Source organism: Chelmon rostratus, chromosome 15, assembly GCF_017976325.1.
Source record: "Chelmon rostratus isolate fCheRos1 chromosome 15, fCheRos1.pri, whole genome shotgun sequence".
Lineage (NCBI taxonomy): Eukaryota > Metazoa > Chordata > Actinopteri > Chaetodontiformes > Chaetodontidae > Chelmon > Chelmon rostratus.
Window position 1 is genome coordinate 12,006,663 of NC_055672.1, and position 12,939 is coordinate 12,019,601.

Sequence of the window (12,939 nt, forward strand, 5' to 3'; positions counted from 1 at the left end):
CATTATGACTCGCTGCAACCTCAAAGGTCAAATATTTGGTTCAAACTGCAAGAAGAAGGAGAAACACCTCATTGTTGTGTTATGACTTCATAGCTCTAATTCTAATGATCTTTATTTGAACTCATATTAAATCCTGACATGTTCATGCATTGTATTAAGATGTTAAAAATGTGTTGAAAGTTGAAAAGCTGATATTTAGCTAAAATCCACAAGGCAGTTACACAGCTCAGCTGCAAAATAGGTCTGCAGTCAACATTTTAACAGTATGAGGTAGGTACTGTATGAGGCATCTGGACGCAGTGCAATCAATGTCAGAGTAAGAGTTGCAATGCTCAAAAAGCTGATAAATTGCCTTAAAAGGGAACGATGGTGAAGAAGAAGAGTGGGTTCAAGTCAAAGCTCACTGTCATACGCAATTAAGCTGTCAGTAAATAAAAAGCACAGCAAACCTGAGAAATTACCAGTGAATCAAATCAGTATCTCTGCGGGAGTCTCCAGGGGGGGAAAAAAACAGAAAAAAACTTCACAAAGTTATTGGAGTGAGGCAAACAGTCCCATAACTTAAAGTAAGCAGCTTAAAACCTGGAGCCCTGCTCAGTGGAAAAAGGTAATATAGCGTAATAAGTTACATGTCCACAATTTTCACAGTCATTGCCTTCAAGCTGTTCGGAGGAAGCAAACTAACAGGAAAAAAAGGCCTCTTTCACACATAGTTCCTGGTAAATTACTGGGATGAGCTTTCAGGCACTGCGACTGTCACCGTTCACACCTGCAGCTACAGTCAGGAATATTTGCTGGACGCACGTGGAATTTACGTCATCATTACGCTCAGGATTATTTTCTTTGGCAAGGCCGCCGTAAACAAGTCGTTAATTACGACGAAACCCTCGACCACGACGACAGCTTTCATTCATAACATACCTGCACGGCCGTTCCTTTATTCCCATTCGCACATGACATCATGCAGGAAATGTTCCTGAACATTTCAGGGACTGGCTGCATGTGTGAAAGGGGATGGGAATAAAGGAACGGCCGTGCAGGTATGTTATGAATGAAAGCTGTCGTCGTGGTCGAGGGTTTCGTCGTAATTAACGACTTGTTTACGGCGGCCTTGCCAAAGAAAATAATCCTGAGCGTAATGATGTTGTTTTAGATATTAAAATCAGCTTCTTCCACTCTGTGTGACAGTATTTTCATATATTCTTTCGCTCTTTGTTCTTCTCTTCCTCTCCCTCTCCGGTGCTGTCCATTTTGTCGCCACACTGCTCGGCCATGCGGCTCATGCCCTCTATGCAGTGCCTGAACGTCGTGCTGATGTGTGTGCGCGAGCCACCGATCACGTGTGATGACAGACAGAGGTTAAATCCACGCGGGGAGGCTGCTCCTCTACAGTTGTGAGGGATTGTCGCTGTTGTTTCTCTTTGATTTACCCGTTTCATTAAGCATCTTTAACACTGGCCTAGCACGATGGCCAGTCCCCGGCTGCTCTTCACTGTTTATGTGAACGTGTGTCTTGTGTGTGCACGCTTGCCTCAGAGGTGCTTCATTACAATAAAGTCGATAAAGGTCTCAGTGATTGGTCCTCTCCCTTCCCGGACCTCAATTTCTGAATCCAATTTGTGACTCTCTCCCAATAGCAGTCTCTCACTGCCGCCGTCTCTCTTGTCTGAATTTTACAGCTGCTCCTGCCTGTAAATGGATGTAATGACTTCAGCATGACTGAATGAATCGAGTTGCGCTGCTGTCATTCTAAATCATTTCAATTACACTCTGAGGTCAGAGAGTATATACAAGGCGCAAACATGGCTCACTCCTGAGATCTCATGTTTAAAATGCATTGCAGTGCTTCATCACGTAAAAAGGTTTCCTGAAAGGCGCTCATGTCCTGCCATCGACGGCTTTGTGTGGGCTGAAAAATGGGTTTTTTTGCATATTGCAGCGAGCTCCATCTTTATATTCATTCTTCTCTGCATATATTTGAGCGTATACGTACTTTTATTATAGAGCAGTGAGTCAAACCAGGCATATTTGTCCCAAAAGTACTTCTGCAGTTGCCAACGGATACATGGACAGATTATAGACCTCCACTACATCACCTTTCCTTTTACCAACACTCAGTAAGCGTTAGGGAACTGAGGACGCTCATTGTTAGAAGTTTCGAACTTCACAACATTCCAGGGTCTCTGTTAGCATAGCGCTTCATAATGTGGCTCACATTTCCAATGGGACACAGGTGTGGCCAGTCCAGCACCTGCACTCTTTTTCTACAAACTTAATTAATTAATTAATTTTTATCAGAAAGGATTAGCAATTCATCACATTCTGTGTCATTTATGTTGTACACGGCGCCCAACTGTTTTAGAATTGGGGTTGTCAGTCGTTGAAACATTCAGCTTCTGCCACTTGAAACGGTAGAAGTACAAACGATGGTTGATACATCATGATCACGTCAAGGCTAAAGATGAGAAAGTGACAAAGGACTGAAGTTCAGTGAGCCGTGTCTCTCTCTGTGTGGGAAAGCAGAACGGGGCATTCACCGTCCATCAATAGCATCAATTACTTGTATAGATTTTTAGAACACAATTGTGAGGAAAAGAATGAAAGCTATTAATCTGTGTGCAGCAGCCAGTCAATATGTGGACAAACAATATGACTTACATTCAGTTCTTGTCTTGTTGCATAAAAGCTACTGATTTATGGACGCAGGCCTACGTTTTGCTTTTCAGTCAGGTTCATGTCTCTCAGATTTTTCACTTAGGTATTATACGTTTGACCAAACTCCATCCTTTTTCTCACTCGTTATCTTTTTCTTATACTTTCTCAAAGCCGGCCTTTGAGACGGAGCATGAATGCGCTCCCATTCAAGGGTGAAAGAGACTGGAAAAACTTTAACTGCTCAGAGACGGAGTCAGCTCCTCTGCGATGCCTGCGCACAGACCCACATACCAAAACGAGGGATCAGGAATAAATTAGACGTGTTATTCAAACTGTGCACCCTGACATGCTCCTCCTCGCTAATCTGATTTTAAAGCTATCTTCGGTTCAATAATGACTCAGCGGCGTAAGCTCGAGACAGAGTCAGTCGAAATTAGACATTACTGAAACATCAAATGAAAGCTTAAAAAACGAATCAGCTCACGCTGGCATGTGGGAAAGCCTTTTTATCGTTCTCATTACTCACACGCTGTGTATTCTGAATGCACACTGCGGTAAAACATCCACTGCATCAGGTGACTGTGGTGTAATTTCTCAGGTGTGTCACTGCCAGCCGCAGCAGCCAGCCATCTTACATCAATGTTTGTAGGCCACACAGACTCATGGCGTGCTCCAGACTGCCAGTGGCGCTCCACAGAAGTTGGCATGGCGGCTCTCATGGGAAACGCCCATCCAGAGGGCTGAAGCTTAGATGTTGTTTCTAGTAAAAGATGTAAAAAGAAGCACAGCAGCTGCAGCATCGTTATAGTTTGTAAGTCCTTTCACAAACAGTGAGGAGAATTTAAATTTCAGTCTGACTTTCAGTCTCATTCATTTTCATGAAATGAGTGCTGCCATTCTGCAACTGAACACCCAACAGCCAGCCAGCCAAAGCAGGAGGAAGAGGAGGAGGAGGATGACTATAATTGTTGGAGCCCATAATAGGCTGGGCCTGCAGGAGCAGTTTCAGACAATCATGGTCTTTTCAATCGGTCTCAGATGGTATGATTAGAGAGCGATCCACTGCAAGCGGCACCGTCCAAAAATCTCATTCTTTGAGCCGTCACAGTGATTTCTCCGTCTGTTTGCTGACGTACCTCTTTAACGCAGGTAGACAGGCGTCAGATTGGCCTCAGGTCTGCTACTTAGTGGGCCTGCTCGTGTGTTTATAGTGTCCATATATATAAAATACATTATACATATATTCAGCATGTATATCCAGATGCCTTCTCTAAAAGCAGACCCCACCAAGCAGGGACGTCATGTCTACAGGAGACATGAGAGAGAAGAGACAAACATAGAATCAATGCGATGTCGTGCCAGCTTTTGGTAATGCAAGAAATCCTCCATACGCCAAATGTTTTAATGAGGAAGACCAACGTTTTCCTCGATTGGACTCACTCAGAATTATGAAATGCCATATGACACAAACTCAATGCCCGCACACGCGCACAACTAATCGTCTTAAGAAACTGCAAGATGCTCAGAGGAAGTGGCACAGCAGACGCTTGGAGACGTTTCTGTCGAGGGATGTCTCTCAGCATTCGTCTCAGTATCCGAATCCATCTTCAGCAAATAGACAGGGCCAACATGGCGGTTCTAAAGATGTCATGTTCTGGTGTAAAAAGTATCTTCACCACACGTGCTCTATTGTGCTAAAATGACACTGAGAGGAGAGAGAGGAGGCGACCATCCACTCAAAAAAGAATCGACTAGCAACCCCTTTTGATGCCTTGGAGAGCTGCCTTGAAATAGTGGATTATTTTACACCTTGAGTTATAAAAACCCTGCAAATTAAATAATGTGAGATAGAGGAATCACTGGGACTACAAAAGCCAGAGAGGTTGGGAAACGGTGGCTTACGCGGTTCGTGTGAACCTGCAGCTATATCCCACTGCAGGGTCGGGAGGTCCTTTACTGTGCTTAACTCCTATAAACACATGTTTAGTGAATGCTGTCATGTAAAAGCACACAGGCTGATGCAGATGTGAGCCACCCAGCTGATGCTCAGTAGCATTCCTCAGAGGCTTTGACACTTTACTATGTCAGTCATCCCTCACAACCCACCAAATGGCAAAAGTGATACTCTTTTTCTCGGCTGGGTAACAAAATGTAATAATAGCACCAGAAAAAAGAGGGAAGAACTAAGTTTTTAATAACCTCACAGTCTGTCCTATTTTGAGTGGACAAGGTCCAGAAAGCTGGACAAAAGGGCACTGAAGGTGGCCTGTTCCTTCCAAGGAGTTGTTTCCCTACAAAAGTACAGCTAAACTGTGTATGTTGAGCTGCCCCCAGATAAATAACCTGAACAGTATGATAACCTCCTGAACAGAAGTAGCTAGAGTTACCGTCTACCGGTACCGTCTGGAGGGTAATGCATCATTGTACATGTCGTGAAACACTTTGGGGAGGAGCTTACAAAGACCACTTCAGCAGGGCCACGTTCTGTAGTATTTTACTCATATTCCCTTAAATTCAATCTGAATTGTTAAAGACTAAAACGAGATAAGGACATTAATCCTTTTGGACTGCCCAAACCAATTAGAAGGATTTGTTTTTTTAGTACGTTTGTGAACGATTGAATCATATTTGATTAAATATTTAAAAAGTACACACATTTTTGAAGTCAGTAGAAAGGAAGGAAGCCACCCTATTTTTTCCTTAAACTCCTCAGTGCAGGAGAGCAGCAGTGACACCTGTACTGTGCTCTTTAATTTAACTCGTTAGTAGATTACTAATAATTACTTACTCCAGATTACTTGAGAGTTAAATTGTCAATGTTTTAACAAGTAAATTGAAGTGTAACACTGCTCTCTGCTGGTAGAGATGTTCAACTGCAGTAGGAACAATAAGCAGTTCACTGCTTATGATGTTGCTCCAAATCTACAGTTCTCCTGCAAATACTATAATAATGAAAGGAAATTAATGTACAGCGGTGCCATTTTATTACTTGTCTTGTACATTCTTTTTCATGTCTTGTCATGACTGATCAGTAAAATAAAATAGGGCTGCAGCCTTGTAATTACTACAGCAGAGGCAAAATTACATGCAACTCCCATAATCCTATTGTCATGTTACACTATAGTTGCAGCAGATGATGAAACAAATTGAAAACTGCTTAAATGGTAAATATGAAGAGAAAAAATGTTTTCTTTGAGACCTGGAATAAAATACCATTGAGATTAGTCACTTGACATTTTATTACAATTTGAAGTGCGAAAATTTCTTAAGAGTGGCTCTCACAATTCAGAATTAATTTCATGTAAGACTTCAGAATTGACCATACTGTGAATAATTTCATTTCTGAAGAACATGTATCAAACTTCTCATGCCTGAAACAAGCATTTTTTCCCCCTCTCAATAAGAGGTAATGTTTCAGTGAGGCTTCTGAGGGAGCTATGCCTCTGGCTTTTACAATATAAACCACTTTTTAGTTTGCAGGACAGCAGAAATAAAGATTCAGCAGTTTTGCAAATTAACATCAGTCCTATAATGGAAGTAATCTGCAGTGCTTTTCCAATTACATGCAGGTTATAAAGGCAACAGCAGTGACTTAAGTGCTGCAGGATGTACATAGTTTTAAATTATTCAAAAACCCACATCCGTGTGATATGTGGTTGTCATAAAACCTGCACATATTAATTGCATAACTCCCTCAAGTCAAATGCAAGTGTTGTAAAATTCTTAATGTTACTCAACTGTCTGCAACCAAATTTTTACATTAACCACATTAGGCCTAAGACATGCGTGATCTGCTGCTGTTTATACTGTAGCGTCTCCGTACTGCAAGATCTCATTCACAGAATATTTACATTTAACCCATCTACCAGCACGCATACCACTTAACTGTATTTTGGACTTCGTTTCGAACTTTGTTAGTGCTATCTTCATTTAGGACGAATGAAAAAGTCAATACACTTTCTATAAACAGTTATTCATCTTTATTAGCCAGGGGTAACCTGCTCAGACAAGGACTCCATATTGTTTCAGAACGTCTGTGTATTTTGCAATCTTGGCCTCAACGTTCTTTTCTGCCTGCTTGGTCAGCTTGTTCACTGTCTTTTTCTTGGCATAGCGGAGCTTGGCCTTCTCTTTTCTCTTCTCCTCCAGGGTGGCTGTGATAGCCTGGTACTTCCAGCCAACCTCATGAGCCAGACGCCCAAGGAGAGCGAACTGAGAGGAGAAGAAAATCAAAGTTAGTATGTTCCACGGTGTACCACTAGCAAACTCAATCATGTGCCTAAGATGTTTACATGGGTTCACAGTGAAAAATGAAGTATATTTACTGCAGTAGACAAGAAAAAAAACTTGAATGTGTTGAATGTTCTTTGATATTGCATTCAACATGTTTGAGCATTTATGTTTCAATCTTCGACCTGAGGCACAACTTGTCCCTGACTCAACTCAGCAATCAGATCCGTTAGGTTTGTCTCATCAATAGATGATCAGTTTCGGGATAAAGAGCTCATCACCGTCAAGTAAGAACCGTTGTGGCAGGTAAATTGAAGCATTCTGATTTCAGTTTATCCGTGCTTACAGCCAGGTAAGCTCATTTATGTAAGTTCATCAAATATTCAGGGCTCACCTTGCGAGTGGGCTTCAGACGCACAATCTTAAGAGCAGCTGGAACAACCATGCGCTTCCTCTGTAGAACAAAAATCCAAAATTAGATACAGGAGGACACTGCACATCTAAGCATTGACAGGATAGCATGTCTCAGGGGTGATTTGTTTTCAAAGTCAAGACTCAAACAAGGTACGTAAGGAAGTTTGTGACATCATTGACAGCAGAGTTAAAGCCACATAAACGGGCCAAACAGAACATGGATAGTGGCTGTTTGCAATTCATCACCTTGTCATATGGTGGGGGGATACCGTCGAACACCTTCAGCCTCTCAAGAGCAGCCTGGCCTCTCTTGGTTTTGTGGGGCAGCATGCCTGGTAGAGAATGCTTGTAAGTGCGATACATTTTAAATAGCAACCACTGCAGCTGTACCAAATGTCCATTTGTCCAAGCACAACGTTTGCCCCTGCTGAACTCAGCAATCAGATCCGAAAAGTTTGTCTCATCAACAGATGATCAGCTTCGGGATAAAGAGATCATCACCGTCAAGCAAGGAACCACTTGTGCTGGGTCAAATGAGTGCACAGATAACACTTGCTAAATTGTCAACTCCTAAAAACCTACATGTGATATATTTCAAAACCAACATTGGATCTTCGATTTGATTAATAGTTTAAGGACCTGCTACTAGACCATTGGGACATCTCAGTTAAGCCGAGCAAGGGAGCAAAACAATTTTACTGAAGAAATATTTAAGCTAAATCTCATGTAGTCTACACTTAAATATTTACTCCCCTTGAATGGAGCTCAGCAAACTCTTTAGAGCACAGTCAAACAATTTCTGTGAGTAAATTTCTCAATTACTTCTACGCTGTTTATCAATTTCTGTCACAATAAATGTGTCAGTTCTTCAAATGATACTCTAACAACATCTCAGTTTAAGAATTTTTCACGAGTATTGAATTTCCATGTCTGGAGTAGCATCTCATTCTCACCCCTGACGGTCCTCCAGAAGATCCTGCTGGGAGCTCTGAAGTGGTACGGTCCACGAGAGGGGTTGGTGTTCATCCTCTTGCGCAGGAAAGCCAGGTACTTCACTGTGGAGGAACATGACAGACTTCACTTGAAGCAAGTCACAAACACACTAAATATAGGCAACCATCACTTCAGTATGGAAGGCTGATGTCTCAGATGGTAGTGCATGTAAGGTCTTCTCATGGTCATTGAAACTCAAAGAATAGTGGTAAAACATCACTGACAACAAGCAAGTCAATACAGGGCATAACAAAAAAGCTTTTTTGAGCAGACATATACCCTACTTACGCTTGTTGCGGTAGAAGTTGCCAGAGATGTTGATGCCTTCACATCTCACCACCACCACTTTATGTCCTAAGAAAAACGTAAAAAAAAGTTTAACTTCTGCACATAAGAAAAACCTTGTCATGTTAATTATCATTTACGTCCTGTCTCAGATGGTAGTGCATGTGAGTTTTCTCATGGTCGTTAAACTCGAGCAAGGGTGAGAAATTTGTCATCATTGACAGACTGAGGCAATTCAACGGTTTCTCATTTATTGTGCCGTTTGGTATTAAAATACAATGGTCATGTGGCCAGTCGACATGGCCTTGGCAGACACCGTTATCAAACAAAATACACATAATAGACCTCAAATCCTTCTTTAAAAACTTACCCAGCAGAACCTGTTTAGCCACAATGGCAGCAAGCCGGCCGAGTAGATGGCCCCTGCCATCAAGCAGCAGAACCTGCAGATCAGACAAAACTGCTATATTATCTTGGGACTAAAAATCAGACGAGAATTAGCTTTTTTTAAAATCAACCTGCATAGTAGCGTTAATCACATTAGACGGGTGCTTCACATTGTTGTCAATAAATGACTGCTGGTCACTTCTCATGAAGACCATGATAGCGCCTCAACAGAAATTGCAAGACGTCCGCGTATTAACCACTGCTACTTAGAAAAATGTTTCAGACATAACAAAACTCACTGTTAAATCCATGAACAGAACCACGAACCTCCACTAGCACATGGACCCTACTAAATTTCCGATTCGGACATGGCGTTAGCTTAGCATCAACGTCAAACCATGCTGACACGGTAACCGCAAGTAGACCTCGATAATATCTTTGGGCGTAAACGTATAACACGATGTTATTAAAACAAAGAAGTGACATCTATTTAAGTACACTTGCGCGTCCGCTTCCAAAACTTACACATAATCATGACATACGTTGAGCCTAGCAAGCTAACAGCATTGACTCGTTGGGGAAGCTGCCATGATGAAGGCATGTCCTGTCCACTCAGCTATAGCTAGCTGTCTCAAACATGCTTTAAATCACGTCTTAAGAGAAAAATAATACAATAAAACGACTACACCAAGTTGTCCCGTAGTTTGCGCCCACAGTTTAACTGAAAAACACCAGACTTAACCTCCACTTTTAAGCAAAAAGAGAGATTATGCGTCTGCTGCAATCACACACCTTATTGAACCGGTCCGCCATGATGTGCGAAAAGAAAGACGGACGGGGTTGCTCGTGGTAAAAGGCAGGGGCAGGCGGAAGTGACGACAAGTGTATTTCTTTCTAGTGGGAAGTGTTTACAAATGTTCCACCGCCGCCGTTGTGTGGAGGGAGAAGTTTAGCTAATTGTTAATACACCTTATGTTAACTTTTTGTTTAAAGTGTCCTTCACATTGATGCTCTCTTTATTCTCAGTTGAGAAATTATGTTTTCGACTTGCCTTCCCGGCCAATTCTGTTGTCAGATTTAAACCTGGACCTTAAGTAAGAGCAGTCTCCTGCTGGCCAACATTGGTGCTTGGACCTACGTGCTTCAAGACTGGATTACCAACCGGGGAAAGTGAGCAAGTACCCCAGGGCTACATAATCGTCTGTGGCCTGTGGGCCCCATATTCATTTAAGACAGTTGGTTCGTGGTTATTTGATTAACTGTAAATGGGCATGTGCACCAGTAAAGCAGAACATCACCTATAATGATGAATAAGCAATCCCATTTTTACAAAATGCATTTAAGACCGGGGTTGTGTGTGAAAATGTACATGGTGCATATTCCCAGATATTTTCAGTGTCAGTGGTTCTATTTTTTTGTTTTTACAATAATACATGTCATTTTAATGACCAAGTACTTTCTCAGTCGATATTCTTCCATTTTTACATTAAAGATATAAGAGCTCCAAGTAATGATTTTTCACTCTATATTATGGCAGTTATTCTCATGATTAATCAACTGTTTATGAAATGTCAGGAAATTACAGCACTTAAAGATAGGGCTACCAATGACATTTGCATTACAAATTTATTTACACATCACACAAGATGATAAGTTGATGTTTCCATATGAGGGATTAAAGATTGGCCTTTTGCCTGCAACATACAGCACACAGAAAAAAAGTTGTACAACTTGTGCCACAGCATGCCATGGAATCAATGCTAATTTTAAAACTGGTTTTAATAACTTTCAAGCATTTACAGAACAATCACCCACACATCCATGTCTGGCCCAGTGACACAGTGCATGCAGAAATCTGAGTAAAGGTGTCTGGCTGGATCGGTGAGAAAACCGGAACTTTTTTTTTCAGTCATCATGCTTCAGCTTCCTGATCTTTCCCTTGTGGCGGTCAATCTCACGCTGCAGACGTTCGATCTCCTTTTTGTGGTGGTCAATTTCCTCCTGGTGATGCTGCTTCAATGCAGCCAGCTGCTCCTGCTCTTTACGCCTTATGTGCAGATGGACAGGTAGGGAGGGAACAGAGAATGGACAAAGAGACACAAACAGAGATAAATTAGGACACTATGAATAATAATAATAAATACATACATAATAATAAAATGAAAATATTGTGATTTTTAAGTTTGGGGTCCGTGGTTAACAAAGAGATAGTAGGCCTAACACTTTCAGCCCACATTTGGTTGCTGAAAACTAAAGAAATGCATACTTGAAGTACATCTCCTCCTCGGCAGCCTGCTTCTTCCCCATGGCTCCACCTGCCTCTCTGATGGACCCTCCACCGCCACCGCCTTTTCCGGCACCTTTACCCAGCTCACCCAGCTGAGGCAGGGCAGAGGGAGCAGTCAAAAGAGACATGTTTAGTGTGTACATTCAGAGACAAGTAAGAGCCTTGTCAGGGCTTTGCTCTGTCGACATTTAGAGACAGGTGCTTCAAGTTGCATAGTGTGAAAGTTAATTTCTGTCTCTGGTTTTTATTTGTGTGATGTAAAGGTAGAGTCAGTGTGTGAAAATGACCCTATTCTGAAGGTCAAGATTCAGTTTGTTTCACAAAGCAGGTAAAGGGGCTTCTTTGTTTTCCAGGTGTTATAATAGAGATATTTGGAACGGACCAGAAACTGTTTGTGTGACAACAATGCAAACAAAACCTCAGAGGAGGCCCCACAATGGCAATTTTCGCAAACTTCCTCTTACACATATAATCATGTCACCAACAGTTGTCTAACATCTAGCAGCTTTCAGATAGGCAAACATATTAGCCTAATTCATTAAAAATGATTCACACACAACAGTATGGCGGTTACAAAAAGCAGTGTGTTTATCGACTGATGTTCTATCGGGACGTATTTTACCTGGTCTGATGACATTCTCAGCTGTGAGGTGACAAAACTCCTGATGTTAGGCCTCAAAAACCTCGCCATGTTTGACTCTCACATGTGAAAACAGCGTTGACAGTGACAGCCGAATTTGCCCTTGTCCTCAAATACGCCACAGGACGACGCCATTATTAGCCGGACGGGGGTGACGACATCAGCATCACGTTGGCCTATGGAGAAACCGAGGTTAACAAAAAACAAAGCAAAAAAAAAAAAAATCCTATATTGATGTACTATTACAGCACCCAACCACAATTAATTTTACGCAACAAGTGATTAAATATAGCCAAAGGGGGGAAAACGCGTCGCTTTTTCGTAATGGTATGGTCTGAAAGCGTGTTTTTTTCCGTACCTGCTGACCACCATGAACGTATCATTAGGTGAACAAGGGTGATATTGGACGTTTAATGTTTTGATTAGTTAAAACCGAGGAGATTTCACTCAGTAATACCATATATATGGATACTGATTTTCAGATTTCTTACAGGAATCCAAGCTATATGTTTAAACTGGCGAGTCTTCTCGTAACGGTAACAGTTAACAGGGTATCTGTAACACGTAATTTGTTCCTTTAATTTTTAATTATTACAATTAATAATTTTGAGTTTTTAAATAAAGCTATGAACAAAGAAAAATCCCATGAGTAGAGAAACCTTAAGGATTTTTTCAAAGTCTTTTTTTTTAATTGTATCTTTATTTGGAATGAACGTGCAAGTACAGCGTTGCATTGCTTAGTAGAAATTGAAGTAAGTGACATTCCAGTTTTTTGTTTTAGACCAGAAAAAAAGAGACATCCATCGACCAGGCATCAAAATTCAGAGAAGGATAAATTCAATTTGTGGATCAGGTGACAGTCCCCTCCAGAATCCACTCTCCTCATAATAATGTGATGCAATAACATAAATAAGTGCACTGAGGTAGCACAGGTGGAGACAATTTTCACTTAGAGCCTGGATTTACTAAAAGCCCAGAACAAATAGAGTCAATAAATAAACACAGGTTCACTTGTAGAAGGTTCTGATATGGATTAAAGTGAACAGGA

General features: G+C 41.4%; 2 protein-coding genes and 4 non-coding genes across 6 annotated transcripts; all 6 read right to left on the minus strand.

Moving 5' to 3' along the window:
- Nucleotides 1-6,618: 6,618 nt before the first annotated feature.
- rpl13a (ribosomal protein L13a) lies at nt 6,619-10,086 on the minus strand. Its single transcript, XM_041954035.1, has 8 exons — nt 10,054-10,086; nt 9,757-9,858; nt 8,948-9,020; nt 8,581-8,646; nt 8,253-8,354; nt 7,546-7,631; nt 7,280-7,339; nt 6,619-6,867 (listed from the first exon to the last, which is right to left on the minus strand). Exons 1-8 carry the CDS (start codon nt 10,084-10,086, stop codon nt 6,658-6,660), a joined length of 732 nt encoding a protein of 243 aa, XP_041809969.1. The 3' UTR covers nt 6,619-6,657.
- Nucleotides 7,096-7,171, minus strand: LOC121619046. Its single transcript, XR_006007509.1, has one exon. It is a non-coding gene; the product is annotated as a small nucleolar RNA SNORD50 (small nucleolar RNA).
- On the minus strand, nt 7,730-7,805 carry LOC121619045. The gene has a single exon (XR_006007508.1). It is a non-coding gene; the product is annotated as a small nucleolar RNA SNORD50 (small nucleolar RNA).
- On the minus strand, nt 8,439-8,519 carry LOC121619042. Its single transcript, XR_006007505.1, has one exon. It is a non-coding gene; the product is annotated as a small nucleolar RNA Z195/SNORD33/SNORD32 family (small nucleolar RNA).
- On the minus strand, nt 8,720-8,802 carry LOC121619040. The gene has a single exon (XR_006007503.1). It is a non-coding gene; the product is annotated as a small nucleolar RNA Z195/SNORD33/SNORD32 family (small nucleolar RNA).
- Nucleotides 10,087-10,571: 485 nt separating the features above from the next.
- Nucleotides 10,572-12,028, minus strand: atp5if1b (ATP synthase inhibitory factor subunit 1b). The gene is made up of 3 exons (XM_041954314.1): nt 11,874-12,028; nt 11,231-11,343; nt 10,572-11,011 (listed from the first exon to the last, which is right to left on the minus strand). Exons 1-3 carry the CDS (start codon nt 11,940-11,942, stop codon nt 10,870-10,872), a joined length of 324 nt encoding a protein of 107 aa, XP_041810248.1. The 5' UTR covers nt 11,943-12,028; the 3' UTR covers nt 10,572-10,869.
- Nucleotides 12,029-12,939: the final 911 nt, after the last annotated feature.